Source organism: Lampetra planeri, chromosome 4, assembly GCF_965212315.1.
Source record: "Lampetra planeri chromosome 4, kcLamPlan1.2.h2, whole genome shotgun sequence".
Classification (NCBI taxonomy): domain Eukaryota; kingdom Metazoa; phylum Chordata; class Hyperoartia; order Petromyzontiformes; family Petromyzontidae; genus Lampetra; species Lampetra planeri.
Genome location: NC_136110.1, coordinates 25,897,182 through 25,911,349, shown reverse-complemented (window position 1 = coordinate 25,911,349; position 14,168 = coordinate 25,897,182). Strand labels below are relative to the sequence as shown.

At 51.7% G+C, this 14,168-nt stretch overlaps 1 protein-coding gene across 1 annotated transcript in view; it reads left to right on the top strand.

Moving 5' to 3' along the window:
• The window catches only part of LOC144717978 (uncharacterized), a 29,630-nt gene that overhangs the window by 11,718 nt on the left and 3,744 nt on the right, over positions 1-14,168 (top strand). The window contains exons 11-27 of the mRNA XM_078593837.1: positions 235-386; positions 1,301-1,439; positions 2,391-2,584; positions 3,266-3,428; positions 3,742-3,825; positions 4,280-4,375; positions 4,609-4,707; positions 5,026-5,151; positions 5,312-5,409; positions 5,587-5,713; positions 6,691-6,874; positions 7,682-7,839; positions 8,419-8,597; positions 10,042-10,180; positions 11,474-11,667; positions 13,233-13,395; positions 14,079-14,162. Coding sequence (XP_078449963.1) covers positions 235-386; positions 1,301-1,439; positions 2,391-2,584; positions 3,266-3,428; positions 3,742-3,825; positions 4,280-4,375; positions 4,609-4,707; positions 5,026-5,151; positions 5,312-5,409; positions 5,587-5,713; positions 6,691-6,874; positions 7,682-7,839; positions 8,419-8,597; positions 10,042-10,180; positions 11,474-11,667; positions 13,233-13,395; positions 14,079-14,162 — 2,379 coding nt within the window. The remainder of the gene's footprint in view (positions 1-234; positions 387-1,300; positions 1,440-2,390; positions 2,585-3,265; positions 3,429-3,741; positions 3,826-4,279; positions 4,376-4,608; positions 4,708-5,025; positions 5,152-5,311; positions 5,410-5,586; positions 5,714-6,690; positions 6,875-7,681; positions 7,840-8,418; positions 8,598-10,041; positions 10,181-11,473; positions 11,668-13,232; positions 13,396-14,078; positions 14,163-14,168) is intronic.

Below are 14,168 nucleotides of genomic sequence, written 5' to 3'. Positions count from 1 at the left end.
TGATTGGACGTGTCGGGCGGTGGAGGGTTACGACACATTTATAAATAACGCGATCTAAACCCAAAAACGTTGATTAAACAACCGTGACTGACTAACAGGCAACCGTGACTGACTAACAGGCATGGTTCCGGCCACTCACCACCACCACCACCACCTCACGTGGCAGTACAGCACTGACAAAGCCGTGTCCACACTGACGACCCGCGTTGCGCCGCTGCGTTTTGCGACCCGCAGAGGGTCCACCAGGACGTGGAGGGTTTGCGAGCATCGCTGGAGGACGTGCGCTCTCCAGGTCTCGGGGGCCCCGCTTCCCTGGCCCCAGAGCTGGGCGCTGCCTCCCAGAGACTCCACCAGATCCTGAACCTCTCGTCTCACGCCACTTCAGAGTGAGTCTCTTCACTCGAAAATAAAAAAACTTTTTTTTTAATGTTTTACCAATTAAGGCCCCGCTGAGCTGTAAAGATCTTTTTTTCAGAAGCGACCCGGCTGTCACAACTGATAGCTCAACGAAGTGGCTTATCGCGTGGAAATGTATAGAGGCCAAATGCTGTAAATGCGCGTTGATTCAAAATGTGGGGAGAAAAAAGCCGGAGGACCCGAAGTAAAAATTCACGTGACCACTGGGAGAGAGACATGCAAACTCCAAATATAGAGACGTCATGGTCGGGATCGAACCCACGACCTCCTGGTTCAGGGCCTGCCTCAAGATAAAAAGCTTAGGGACTTCAAACTGTGCAGCTCGGCATCCTCTGAGTGTTTATAATTGGAGTTGTGTGGGGAGGGTAATGCATCAGAGAGTCTAGTGGTCATTTATAAGTAAAACTGGAATAAATTCTGAAAGTAATGCAAGTAGTTTTTTTTTCATGAAATCCACACCGACTCTCAAGACTGTTGTTTGTTTAGGAAGTGTCTACATTCTGGTGTTTGGCCAACTTCGATTATGAGCAGCATACCCGGAGAACACCCATACACACATACGAGGGGACAACACCAGAAACCCAGCCAGAGATCACTCTCCCCTGTGAGAGTGATCTCTGGCTGGGTTTGGACGAACGAATACGCCCCCGGGGATTATTACCTCAAAACCAATCCCGACACCCTCCTGAGAGCCAAATACACAGTCACCACTGGCCTGGTTGGCAACGAGAGCCACCGCTCACTTTGCAGAAAATGGGGGAGGGGGGGGGGGCAAGAGGGGGGGGCAAGTAGGGGGGGGGTGTCAGCGCTCGCCTGATGGAAACTTGGAAGCGCCGTTCACTCGAAGTGCCACCCCCCCCTCCCCACCTCGTGTCCGTGGCAGGGTGCAGGCCCTGCACGTGGCCCTGCAGGACGCGGAGAGCCTGGAGCCGCGCCTCGCCGAGCAGGAGCACAAGCTGGCGGAGGAGAGCGTCGCGCCCGGGGACGTGCCCTCCATCCTCAAGGCGCTGGACCGCCTCAAGGTAAGGGGTTGGGGAGGGCCCTCCTGCGGTGCACGCCGTCTCGGGAGAATGTCCTCTCGTGCCACGCCGAGGCTGTGCCGGGCCAACCCAACCCCGGCACGGCTCGGTTTGTTTTCCACCGCAGATTACCGGACCGCGCCGCTGAAAGTCGCACGCGACGAACGAGACGATTAACCCCGCACCCCTGGCCCTGCTTGGCCCGAGCCAGATTCAAGGCGCTGTATAAATTACGTTTCGATAAGAAAAAATATTTTGCACCCCTGCTCTTCCCCCCCCCTCCCCCCCCCCCAGTATATTAGTTATCTTTCCCCCTATCCTTTTCCACTCCCCATATAAACTTTCTTATCCCTGCTCGTGTTCCCCAACTGGCTGCGGCAGTGAGCCCAGTTATCCCCCCTTCACTGGGCCCTGTCGCGTCAAGCTCGGAATTGCTGTTCGCAGGAATTTCTGTCCCCACCCCCCTGGCGCTTTGAATCGGGCTCGCGTTGATTTGCAAAGAAAACAAAATTATGAGATGTTTTGTGAGGCCAGCATTTCACAGTTTAGTTCTGATTTGGATTGGCAAGGAGCCAATAGAAAACCACACGGACTGTGAGGGACCCGCGCTGGCACGGGTTGGCTGCGCCAGTGGGAAAGCAACACAAAAGCGGGGTTGACCAGCAGCACCTGTGCTTTTACCCACAACAACCGTACAGAAGAGCTGGCATTTATTTTCACGCAAAATTACGACCCATAACCACACAGCGTGGTTATTGACATTCACATGCCGTTGCCAGTGGTGCTACTTTGTCAGCAGAGAGCAGTGCAGCAAAGGCCGACGTTGTACTGTACCACGCTCCAAGGCCTATGCTCCTCCGCAACTCCACCTACCCGACACAACTGCGGGTGACGTTTGCTCGCCGAGCGGCGATTGCATCACGTCGCTCACCCGTCCGTCCACGTGGATCGCAGGACATGGAGCACAGGATGCACCAGGAGAAGGAGGGCTTCACGCGGCTGGAGGGGCACGTGCGGGAGGCGCGCGCCGCCAACGACGAGCTCATGCACGCGTGCGGCCAGCGAGACCCCAACCCGGACGCGGTGCGGGAGCGCGCCGACGACTTCCAGCGCCGCTGGGCTGCCATGCGCGCCCAGATCGACAGCAGGTACAGCACGCACACGCACGCACGGCGCGGTGCCGTAGGCACAGCCGTCGGGCCCGCAACGTGTCGGCCTTGGTCTGGTGTGGCGCGTATCTGAGAAGGCCTGTGCAGGTGGTGGGCCCCTGCGTACGTGTTCTGTAGCCGGCGTTCACCGGTCGTGCCCGTTGTGAGTGCTAAGGGAAATCCTGAGCTCGCTCGTACGGTTTGACGTGAATGTGGCTCGTAATGAAAGTGTTCAGCTGCAACTCCTTGGGGCTTACAAGCTTTGGCTGGCTGGGACGATTGAGCCCGAGCCAGTGGTGTGCGATGGCACCCGGTCAGATCGGCAGTAAGCTCCACCTCGGGTTTCATGATAGCGGCACTCTGTAGCTCGTTCTTGTGAATGCCCTTCCACCAGCAGTGGCGTGAGTCAGCAATTGCAGGGCTGCACCTTGGCCTTTCACCCCTTTATCATCTCCGCTTGCTCTCGCAACTCACGTCACACGTTTGTCTGTCTGTATGTTGAACTTCTTCCGCACCGTGCGTAGCCAACCGTGCTAATCGGAGGTGCGGGGGAAGGACAACAAACTGAAGACAAAAAAAATCTGTTCTAAAGGAATGAGTTTTCAATGAATAAACATGACCTGTGGACGCTGCGCCGGTGGTGGCCCTGCACACGCCTGGCCCTTCCACTCCCGTCCCCAGGAGGCAGAGCCTGGAGCAGATGCGCGGCATCCTGCAGGCGTTCCGTGGTAGCCACGAGGAGCTGAACCGTTGGCTGGACGAGAACTCCATCTGGCAGGAGAAGATCCAGCACATGAAGCCTGACAACTGTCAGGTCATCAACGACACCATTGAACAGCTCAAGGTGTCTTGAACATTTCCTCCGCTGCATGATTTTAATGTCATTTGGAATGTGTAAGGTGCAAAGTTTCTGAATGTAATCCAAAGTCTGCACTCCACTGCCTTCACTGTGCTACGAACCCGGCGACCCGAGTTCGATTCCCGGCCATGGCTAACATCGGAACCAGTTTCTAAACCGCTGTAAGCAACCAGCACGTTAGAGGATGGTCACGTAACCCTCCTACGATGCACACAGCACTGCAATGAAGTAGCGCGCTGACAAAATGGCAGTACTTTTGTGCACGTTTCCTAAAGACAGTGACGCTGCCACGTTTCAGAAACTCCTGCCGAAGATCGAAGAGAATGAATTGAAGTTGAATAAGTGCAAGGAGCTATCGGAGCTGTTTGCGGCCACTCTCAAGGTAAACTTGGCACGCATGACACAGGTGTGCCGTGGTGGCGAGATGTTAACTAACTCACCTGGTATGCAGGAGGTTGTGGGTTTGATCCTGACCCTGACGCCTGCTGTATATTTGGAGTTTGCACGTCTCTCTCCCTGTGGTTGCGTGGATTTTTCTCCAGGTCCTCCAGAAGGGTCTAGGGAGCACCTCTTGAGGGGATTATTGGCCTAATTGCCATGAATTTGCAAACTCCAATTCATTTATTAGGGTTTCCGTGTTTGACTGTGCTTACAAAAATTACCTTACATTTTCCTAAGCTAACATTGCAATTAAATTAGCATGTCTTTGAAGGTCCTCATATGATTTACTGCTATTTATTTTCGGCCTCAGGAAAGGCCCAGCTGTCCGACCATGTGATTGGTGAATACCGTGGGTTGCAGGATCAGTGGCGGTTTCTGGCTTTTGTTTCCCTCAGGACCATGAGGTGCTCCTCATGAGCTTCAGGAGAGTGGCAGGCGGCCAAGATCTTCAAGGCCGAAGGGAGAAGCCCACCAATGACATCATCAAGCAGGTGGGATGTTACATCGTCCGGCACATTCACTTTTGGCACATTTTTAACGACGTAAAAGCCTATTCACGGCAACCATCACTGGGAAAAAATATCGATGTGTTTTTTGAGCCACCGCTTTCAAATCGGCACACGTGTGAGCTGTTGCGCGATAACAGTGTCATATTTACCCGCGGTTTGTTTCATGTTGTTTAAGTTGTCGAGAGAGCTAAAAACTCTGTGTGTTCGCAATGCAGTATGTGGACATCTACACCCGCTTCACATCTCTGAAGACGACGATCTACGAATATCTGAAATTCCTCAACGGAATCATTTTACCGCTCCGTGCCGATGAGGTTGGTTGGATGCCTGAATAAAAACGCGTCGTTTCTCTCCGATTAGGTTTGTGTCAAACCCATCGTAAGCGAGTCGTGCGTTGAACCCCGCAGTCACCGCCAACACAAGAAGGGCTTCTCATTAATCCTCATTCTCCGGTGGGGTTTCGCTTGCACTTCTTCGTGTATAACTATTGTTAATACAATTGGGTACCTTTTAATTTCATTCCCAATATCCAGTCCGTTGCAAACGTTGCCTTGGGGAGGCGAACTTCCGCTGACGCGAAGGCGATCGCGTAAACGCGCCCCCCGACCCGGGGACTTTGTGCGCCCCCTCAGTTTCTGAAGGAGGCTGGAGAGATCGAGACGTCGCTGCGGTCCAGGAAGGAGGCGATCGGCCGCAAGTACGCCTGTGACCGCACGGCCAGCGCGGGTCGCCTCGAGAGCCTGCTGGAGGACTGCAAGGCAAGGGGTCCTTGGGGAGGACACGGCGCTCACTCCGCACCGCACCGCACCGCGCATTTTCCACCGCCGGCTCTCGACCTCCTCGCGATTTCTTGACGCCAACGCTCAAACGCCTTGTTGTGTTGTCTCCCGTCGTGTGCGCTTTCCACTTCCTCCAAAGGAGGAGCAGAGGAACGTCCCCGATAGGGAACTGCAGAGGCGCTTTAACGCATTAGCGGAGAGGGCCAAGGTTCCAGCTGAGCACGAGGCGGTGTCCCGGTAGGAATTGCACTGCCACTTTATTTTTTGCGCTTCGCACGGGACGCAATCCGTTGTTCGGTATCAACCTTCGCTCCGTCATTCTCGTCGACGTGCGTTTTGCCGAGCTGCGACGAACGCGCTCGTGTCCCTGCGCGTGTGTGCGAATTTTCTCCCGCGTGATCTTGCGCGCGGCAGCATCAAGCTGCTCTTTGCCGAAATCCCCAAGCAGCTGCAGGAGACACTGGGCAGCCTACAGGGTGCCCTCGCCTGGCAGCGCGTCAGGAAAGACATCACCGTCATCCAGGCCTGGAACCTCGACTCGGTGGGTGCAGCCATCCTGCTCTGAATGCCCTCTTAAGCGTGGCGATGCGGGGGCAACTATTGGTGAATGGTATAATGCCTTCATTGTCCGATGGAAATTACTCCTGTTGTTGTTGTTGGTGTTGTTCATCATTATTCACCTGCCCCTTGACTGCTTTGGTTGTGGTGGCGCCTATGATCCCGCTGCTGTCAACTTACTCCACTGTTGCCGCTTATTTGTGTGGTTATCTGCAGGTTAAATTGGATAATAGAATACATTTTCCAGCACCTTTGGGTGACCATTCTAATTTGCGGAAAGGTATACATAATAGGATTAATTCACGCTTATGAGAGACCACTTCTGGATGTATTAGCTGCAGATAAAAGTAGATAATGGTATTTATTTCCCAGTGACTCCTTGCATCAACGGAAAGGTGCCGATGATAGACCCTTGATGCTCGGATAGCGGGCCTTTCACACGGATCGATTGAGAGCGCGAATAAAAGTAGCCGTGGATAACGAAAACATCTCAACATGTCTCGTCAAAATCATCGCCCTCGAGAGAGGAGGAATTAACAAGATAGGTGACGTCGCGAGCAATGTTGAGAGAGAGAGAGAGAGATCTTCTGCACAGTAGAGAGAGAGAGAGCATTCCCTCCCTCTCTCTCTCTTTTTTAAAATATTTTTTTACTCTGACAAGTGCTGCATCTGCACGCAGCCCTTCTCGCAGTCCAACGGCCTCCGACGGGTAGCTCATATCAGCATGCAGGGCTCCCCGTCATCTGCCACCGAGCACACGGCCTCCTCCATCGCCCACTGCTCCTTGAAGGCCGGCACGGCGTGGGTCAGCCGCGCATGGCGGAACTCCAGCCACACCCTGGCTCCGACGAAAGCGTGGAAGATGCCCAGGCTGCTGGCCGGACGTTTCCCCTCTCTCTTTCTCTCTCCTCTCCCACGGCGATAACCGGAAAAACCACCGCTGCGTCCGTCCGACATCAGTTCAAGAAGATGTCGAGCCAGGAGCGGGAGGAGCGCATGTCCGGCCTGCGCGGCCACCACGAGGAGTTCCGGCGCGCGGGGCAGCGGGCGGGCAGCGTGGGCGTCCCCGAGTGGACCTCCGTGCAGGCGGACGTGGAGGCTTGCGAGCGCCGCTACCGGGAGCTGCAGGAGAGGCTGCGCTTGGGTCAGTGGTGGCGCAAACCCCCCTCACCCTCTTCCCGCCTACACCCCCGGTGGGGCTGCTCACTGCCGTGGGGAACCCTGGCCCCAGAAAGTCACTCACAGTGAGGCGCACGTTGTGTATGACTTCACAACCAAGGTTGAACGCGTGAACGCATTCACTCCCCCCCCCTCCCCCGATCAGTCTGTAAGAGGGGGTTGGGGTTGGTGGGAGGGCGGTTATAGTAACTATTGTAAAGTTGACCCAACATGAATGCCTTTTTTTCTCATCAATTTGTCTTCCCATAAAGCACTTACCGGAGATAATTCTTCCCAAAACTTAGAGATGAGAACGAGCGCCAAAAGGATTCATAATTACAGAGACGTCGTTGCGTGTGACATCATCTCGCAACCTTACGTGCCATCCGCCGCGTCATGTCACCTTGTCGTTTCTTACCTTTCCCATCTCACCACTTGCATTCTCTATTACCCTGCCATTTGGTCCTTTTTCTAAAGTGGTAATATCCATGTTGGCATTGTGCTTCAAATGAATGTTAATCTGTTGCTTAGCATTGAGTCAAAATTCTGATACCTTCTGACGTTTTTACTCATGCCTTGCTAACTACAGCGGAAACAATTCAAGGTTACCTAACTCAAACAAATACTAATGGTATACATTCATGTGGAAAGCCTTTAAGCCGGTCTACTACACATTATATATGTATTGAAAATTGATCAAAGCCATTTTTGGCTTTTTCAAAAATAAAATACGCTGTGAACATTCCATTGAGTGCATACAATACTCGCACGCTGTGTGTTTTGTTTTTTGAAGAATCCGAGCAGAACGCCATGTGCAAGAAGACGGTGGGCAGCCTGCAGTCCATGGGGACACGCATGGACACGTGCAGAGAGAGGATCTCGCTCGTCATCCGAAAGATCTTCCACAGCAACCCGGCCGTGGAGAACGCGCAGAGAATTCGTGAAATCCAGGTGTGTGTGTTGTCCAACAGTATGAATAGAAGTGTTAACCTAAAGTCAATTGATCGAATTATTCAGTTACCTGGCATCAGCCGAGTGATTCTTGACAGCAGCCGCTAGAATGAGGCATTGTTGGTGCCGATCCACGGACAGGCTTGGTTAACATGACTCTTTAGGTTTTTACGGAATTGTGCTGTACAGCTTTTCGGCGTTACACCGCTTATTATTTGCTACGATGCCCAACGCTTCTACATTCCGGAAGCCTCTAACGGAACGTAGCCGTGCCCAACGACATGCGACATATAAAACCTTGACAAACACACTGGAGATACTTTTTCGAGAGCTGCTTGAGTGAGGTGTTGTCAAATGCCGGTGCAACGACCAGGCTCGGATTTTTTTCTTTGTTACGACAAAACGCGAGCCAGGCACAGCACGCCGAAAAATTCCAGCAACGGGGCACAGAAAATGTACGGTGCTCCAATCCGGCGCGACGGAACCACGCGAAGGGGGTTAGGGGGAAGGAGGGGGAACAGGGGCATCTCGCAGCGACCGGGCTCGCTCAACGAGCCCTGCTCTCCACTCACTCCGCAGGATCTCCGGCGTGAGGCCGAGCAGGCGAAGGTGGACTACCAGCGGATGAAACAGGAGTGCCTGGCGGTGATGGCGGCCGCTCACCAGGTGGAGGGGCGCTCCTCCATGAACGAGCTGCTGCAGGTCAACCAGAGGAAGGTGGACGAGGCGTGCGGCCTCGCAGCCGTCGCCACGGACGTGTGAGTTCCCGTTGGAGCGGCGGTTCTCCCCCCCCCCCACCGCCCCCCCCCCCCCCGTCGCCTCCTCCCCCCCCAGGTGTGACACGCGGAACCCCCCCAGGGCGACGCGCGACATGTCTGTGGAGTACGCGAGGTGATTTACGTGACGTTTATCCATATTAACCATAAATATACGGCACCTGGTAAAGTCACGTAGAAGGGAAATAATCAAATAATAAAAATAAAACATGATCAAATAATTCTCACGACGTTTCGGCCACAACACAAGCAGCCGTCCTCAGGTGAAGAATGAAATGCTTGCGTTGTGGCCGAAATGTCGTGAGAATTATTTTATTATGTTTTATTTGTATTATTTTATTTTTTCCCTTCTACATGACTTTACCGAAAGAACCAAGAAGATGAATCCCGGCAGTCACGAAAGCTTTAAATCGAAATTTATACGGCACCTGCTTCACATTGGACATCTCGCCAATGGTGGCGAGATGTTAGCTATCTTGCCTGGTCTGCAGGAGGTCGTGGGTTCAATCCCGACCCTGACACTTGTTGTATATTTGAACCTTATGGTGGTACCCCGGATCTCGCATAAAGTCCACGATGCAGTCATTTTTAGTCTGTTGATGGTCGGCGATGCGGCAATCGACTCATCTCGACGAGCTGTGCGCGATGCACCACCACGGTGCGTACGAGCGTTCAGGGTTTCAGCACAGTCGTCTTCGCTGCGTTTCGACATCGCAGAGTAGCACCACCGATTTCGGATTGATTGGTACCCCAGTCGCAGAGTTAAGTACATCCCTGGGAAAAAATAGTGTCCCAGAAATAACATATTTAATTGCTTCGGCCATTTTGTATTACTTGGTACCCCGGGGTACCGCCAAAAGGATCATTTGGAGTTTGCATGTTTGATCACGTTGAGAAACGTGTTTTAGAGCATTGGCTGCTATACATTGGCACATGATAAGCCACTTTGCTGTGCTATCATTTGTGGCCAGGTCGCTTCTGAAAAAGAACTATAGAGCACAGTGGGCCTTACATGGTAACATTTTAAGAGTAGTTTTGATAGTTTTCAGTTTTAAATAGTTTGAAAATTAGAAGGCCATTTATGTGGGCGTCATTGGTGGTCCATATTATCAAAATGTACTTAAATGGGCAGAACCAAATAGCGACATTGCCCCCTGCTGTAATAATACTGCTGACTCTAATCATCTGTGAAACACCGTGCCTTCATGATAGCCTTGCGCTGTCAGTATGGCACGAATACCAAATGTTCCAACGATTAATTATGTTCGCGTTTCCGGCACGTGGTACATTCCAAACAATAACCACACTGCCCATCGTTACAGGTCTACGCTTCGTTGTTGACAGAGATTATTGTTGGCATTTCAAAGAGTTGGCCGTTTGTTGCCACGAACGTTTTATTTTAATTGTTTTTGTTTTATTGACCCAGGTTCCAGAAGATAGACTTTGTCGTAAAGAACACAGAGCGGGCAGAGTCCCAAGTGAAGGATTACGAGAAGAGACTGTGCGAAGAGGAATTGCGTACATGCGACGCCAACGGCATCAAGACTCAAATCAACCACATCAAGGTACAATTACTCCCATTGACATTTTCACACCAGCCTAGCTTTTCACTGTAAAATATTAGGTAAAGTTTGATTTTCAAAACTATGCGCTGGATAATTTTTTTTAAATGTCACGGCATTAAAATGAAGCCGATTTTTTTGTTTGTTTGTTTTACTACTTGATTGCTACCAATGATTCGGGCACCACATTATGAGCCCGGAGACCTGAGTTCAATCTCTGGCCATGGCTAACATCAGGGGTGAATGATATCTGAATTGTGGTCCTGTGCCCCTCCCCACCTTCACCACTGCACACTGAGCAGCATGGTAAAGTATGGTGAAACATCCCCTATGATCAACATGGTGTGTAGAGGCGAGGCCTTCGTGGCAGCAGTCGACTTTAAAACATTACATCAGAAGATAAGCTGGAAAACTCTGTAGAAGCCTTCATACGTTTCCCAATGTTATTCCTATTGTACTATTGGCATGATGTCAAGAGGTGAAGTTTCCGTTTAAAATTCATGCAAAGCAGTGCATTACCCCATTTTATAGATATATTTGTGGAAGTAAATATCATATGACTACTGCAGAGATCCCTTGAAGTGACCTATTTTATCCATACTCGAAGGTGATGCACTTTCCCACACATCCTGCACATGAAAAGTTTGCCAAATTAAGTGAAACATCTTATTTATTTGAGAGATTTTTGTGCAATCATTGGTGATGGGAATGAGACTTTGTTAATCATGGGTGACTACCCAGATTCAACTTCAGGCTCTTAACATTGGTGGCCCAAAGCTCTGATTCCTGAAAAACGTCAGTGCCTAATTTTTCATGCAATTTAAAAGTTTGTAAAGCTGCTGTTGTTTTCTTATGTTGATATTAGCCTGCTGGGAAAAGGCCTCCCCCATTTTCTTATATTCTTTCCTTTCCTCAGTTGTTCCTGGCCAGAAGTGACCTCTGACCTCTGTGATGTTTTCTCACCGACATCTCTTCCACTGTGTTCATCTGCTTCTATTGCCATCTCTTGGTGTATGTGTGGACACAGTACGTAGCCAACCGTGCTAATCGGAGGTGCGGGGGAAGGACAACAAACTAGATTTAAAAGTGCATAGTTCCAGTGGCTTCCTAATACCGAAAGGAAGAGGCGTTCCAGACGGCCGCAGATCTGCACTCCATAGTCACTCCACTTTAAACCACTCATCGCCATTTTCATACTTGGGCACTGGGCGGCCCTTCAAACGTAAGGGTCTCCGGGAGCCTCTCCTACCCACGTGTTTCCGTCATGAACTAATTACCCGACGCCCCTCGCCGCAGCACCTGGAGAGGCAGGCGGCCGAGAACCAGTGGGCCTTCCAGGAGCTGGAGCGGCAGGTGGAGGCGGCACGCTCCTCCAACGACAAGATGCACGCGGCGCACGGCGAGCGTGACGGCAATCTGGAGCGCTACGGCGGCAGGGCGGACGATATGGTCAAGCGCTGGCGCCAAGTGCGCGCGCACGGCACAGAGTGGTGGGTGTTTACGCTCGGGGGGCAGAGTCCCGCAAAGCCGTTGCCGGTTTTGCCGCCGGCACAGGCCGTGGCTGTGTATGTGCGCGCGTACGTTGAACTTCTTTCGCACCGTACATAGCCAACTGTGCTAATCGGAGGTGCGGGGGAAGGACAACAATCGAACACACGCAAAAAAAAGCAAGGCTGCTCGACTCCTTCTTCTTACAGGATGCGTCCATAGGATGATTGGGTGAGGGCCCGTTGAAATTGCAGTGCAGAGGTCGCCAGGTCGATTTGATCTCCCTGTGTGGCAGCTGAAACGATGGGGGCACGTTTTGTCTGCTCCTCTCCGCTGCTGTCCACTGAGCGGTGTAAATGGGTAGACCAGATTCAGCCTACCGGCAGGTTGCGTGTGGTGGGATAAAGTGTGGGTACTCTGACACGCACGCTTCCAAGACATCTGGCGAGCGTGAAAGGGTTGGAAAACTTTCCCGAGAGAGGGGTCCCATCGAGCTCCGTCTACTGGTGGCGTCCTTCCTCCGTATCCGCCGATGAGCACGGTTAACCACGTACAGTGCGAAAATAAAGTTCAACGTGCGTACAGTGGCGTTAGCACGCAATTCCAGGGCTGCACCTTTACCTTGATGGAGGACCTCTCAGCATCTGTGCACCGGTTCATGAGAGCAAAGATTCCCCACAAATGCCGAGCTTAAGTGAGAACGTTAGGCCTGTTGACGCTTAGTGGTGGAGTCACTGACGTTTAAACACTTGACAAGTGCCCTGTTGGGTGTTTCTTGCTTCTTGCTAATGCCTGAGAGCCTGGGCAATCATTGCACTACTGTCAATAACACTGCCTCGGAAAGTATATGGAGTGTATAATAAGGGGACGTTTTGAGCAATGGTAGTGTTATTGATAAACGTGTTTATTTGTTATTTGTGCACCACTGGCAAGGCAGTATCATTAAATAAGTTTGTTGCACTCTGAGGTTGTTTTAGAAGGCCTCTGTTACCAACACCATGCTTCATACCGCATAGGCAGAGTTTTGTTTGACGTAAAAATTTTGGGGTGGAAGGGTTGGCAAACAATGGTCCGCAATTTGCCCGATGAACCCTGTGACCTGAGTTCGATTCCCGGCCACGGCTGAACCCAGTGGCGAGTGATATTTGCACCGATTCTGCGCTCCATCTTCACCCTCCCGTAATGACCAACGTGGTGAAGTATGGTCAAACAGTCCACAGCACCGGAAAGGCTTTAGGAGGCCTTCAGCAGGCGGGGGATTGACAAAGGCCTTTATTATGAATTATGAAAGGTCTTTACATTTGGTTATGTGAGATAACTCAATGTATTACTGTTTTAACTGGACAAGAATTGGTAAAAAAAAGTTTTATACTGGACTGAATCAGTCAAAATCACTTCAATTGGTAACCTGATTTAATCATGGGTGGCCACCTGAATTCAACCCCATCGCTGCCATGAACGCTTACTCGCCGACATTTCAACCGCTGAGCTCCTCGAGCCACCGGGCTGTGTCCCGGTCAAGGGTCAACGATTGACGGAGTGCCGTGCGCCTCGCTCTGTCTTGCAGCCTCAAGCCGCTGGAGTCCACGCTGCAGTCCATATCCAACTACGAGCAGTCTAATGGGAGCCTGCGCCGCTGGTACGACGGCGTGATGGCTCAGCTCGAGCAGCTCAAGAGCATCAAGGGAGACGACGACCACGAGCTCAAGATGGCCATCGCCCGCTTGGAGGTGCCCGGCACGGTCACCGTTCTGTCCTTGCCGTTGCTCGATGCAGCAGAGTGCAGCGTCGGTGTTGAGCGTGTGCGGCGTTAACTGAATCGGCCCTTTTCATTTTGGTCGTAGTCTTAGTCAATCGACGACGGCCCGTGGAAATCTATCCGCGTCGTAGTCCATGGATCCTATCGGGTCGTTCTCAGTCTAGTTCACGAAAGCTGTGAACATCTCAATCCAGTCTCTTGGAGTGAGGGGCGTGCACTTCTCCTGTCCCAATATTATCAGCTCGGCCGATCGGTAAGCTCAGTAAATCTTTTTTCATAGTAAATATACAATTACCCATTTTTGTCAACTCCCTTGCTGCACTATAGTGTCTAGCAGCTTTCCTAAATGATCTTAGTCGCTGTTTTTATTCAGACGAGTTAACCTTGTCTCATCATTGTTAATCTTGCTGTGGTCTTTGGCGAGTATTTACAGTAATTGTCATGCCTCTGTGCGTGGCAATCTTCCTTCACTCGTAGACATTGTTGACCATGAGTAGATGATAATGATGATGACTACGAGTAGACGAACATTCCACCTACAAAATCAACACTGGACGTCGCGATGGGTACTGCTGAGTGGGGTCAGCCATCCCAGCGAAGTGTGCCGCACACGAACCGTCCCGTTGGTTTGCTCCTCTTTGCGTGCCTTTTCAGAAACTTGTGGAAGAGATTGAAAAGAACAACCGCAGCCTCGGCGACTGCCAGAAATATGCTGAGCAGGTCACAGAGGCACTGAAGGTAAGC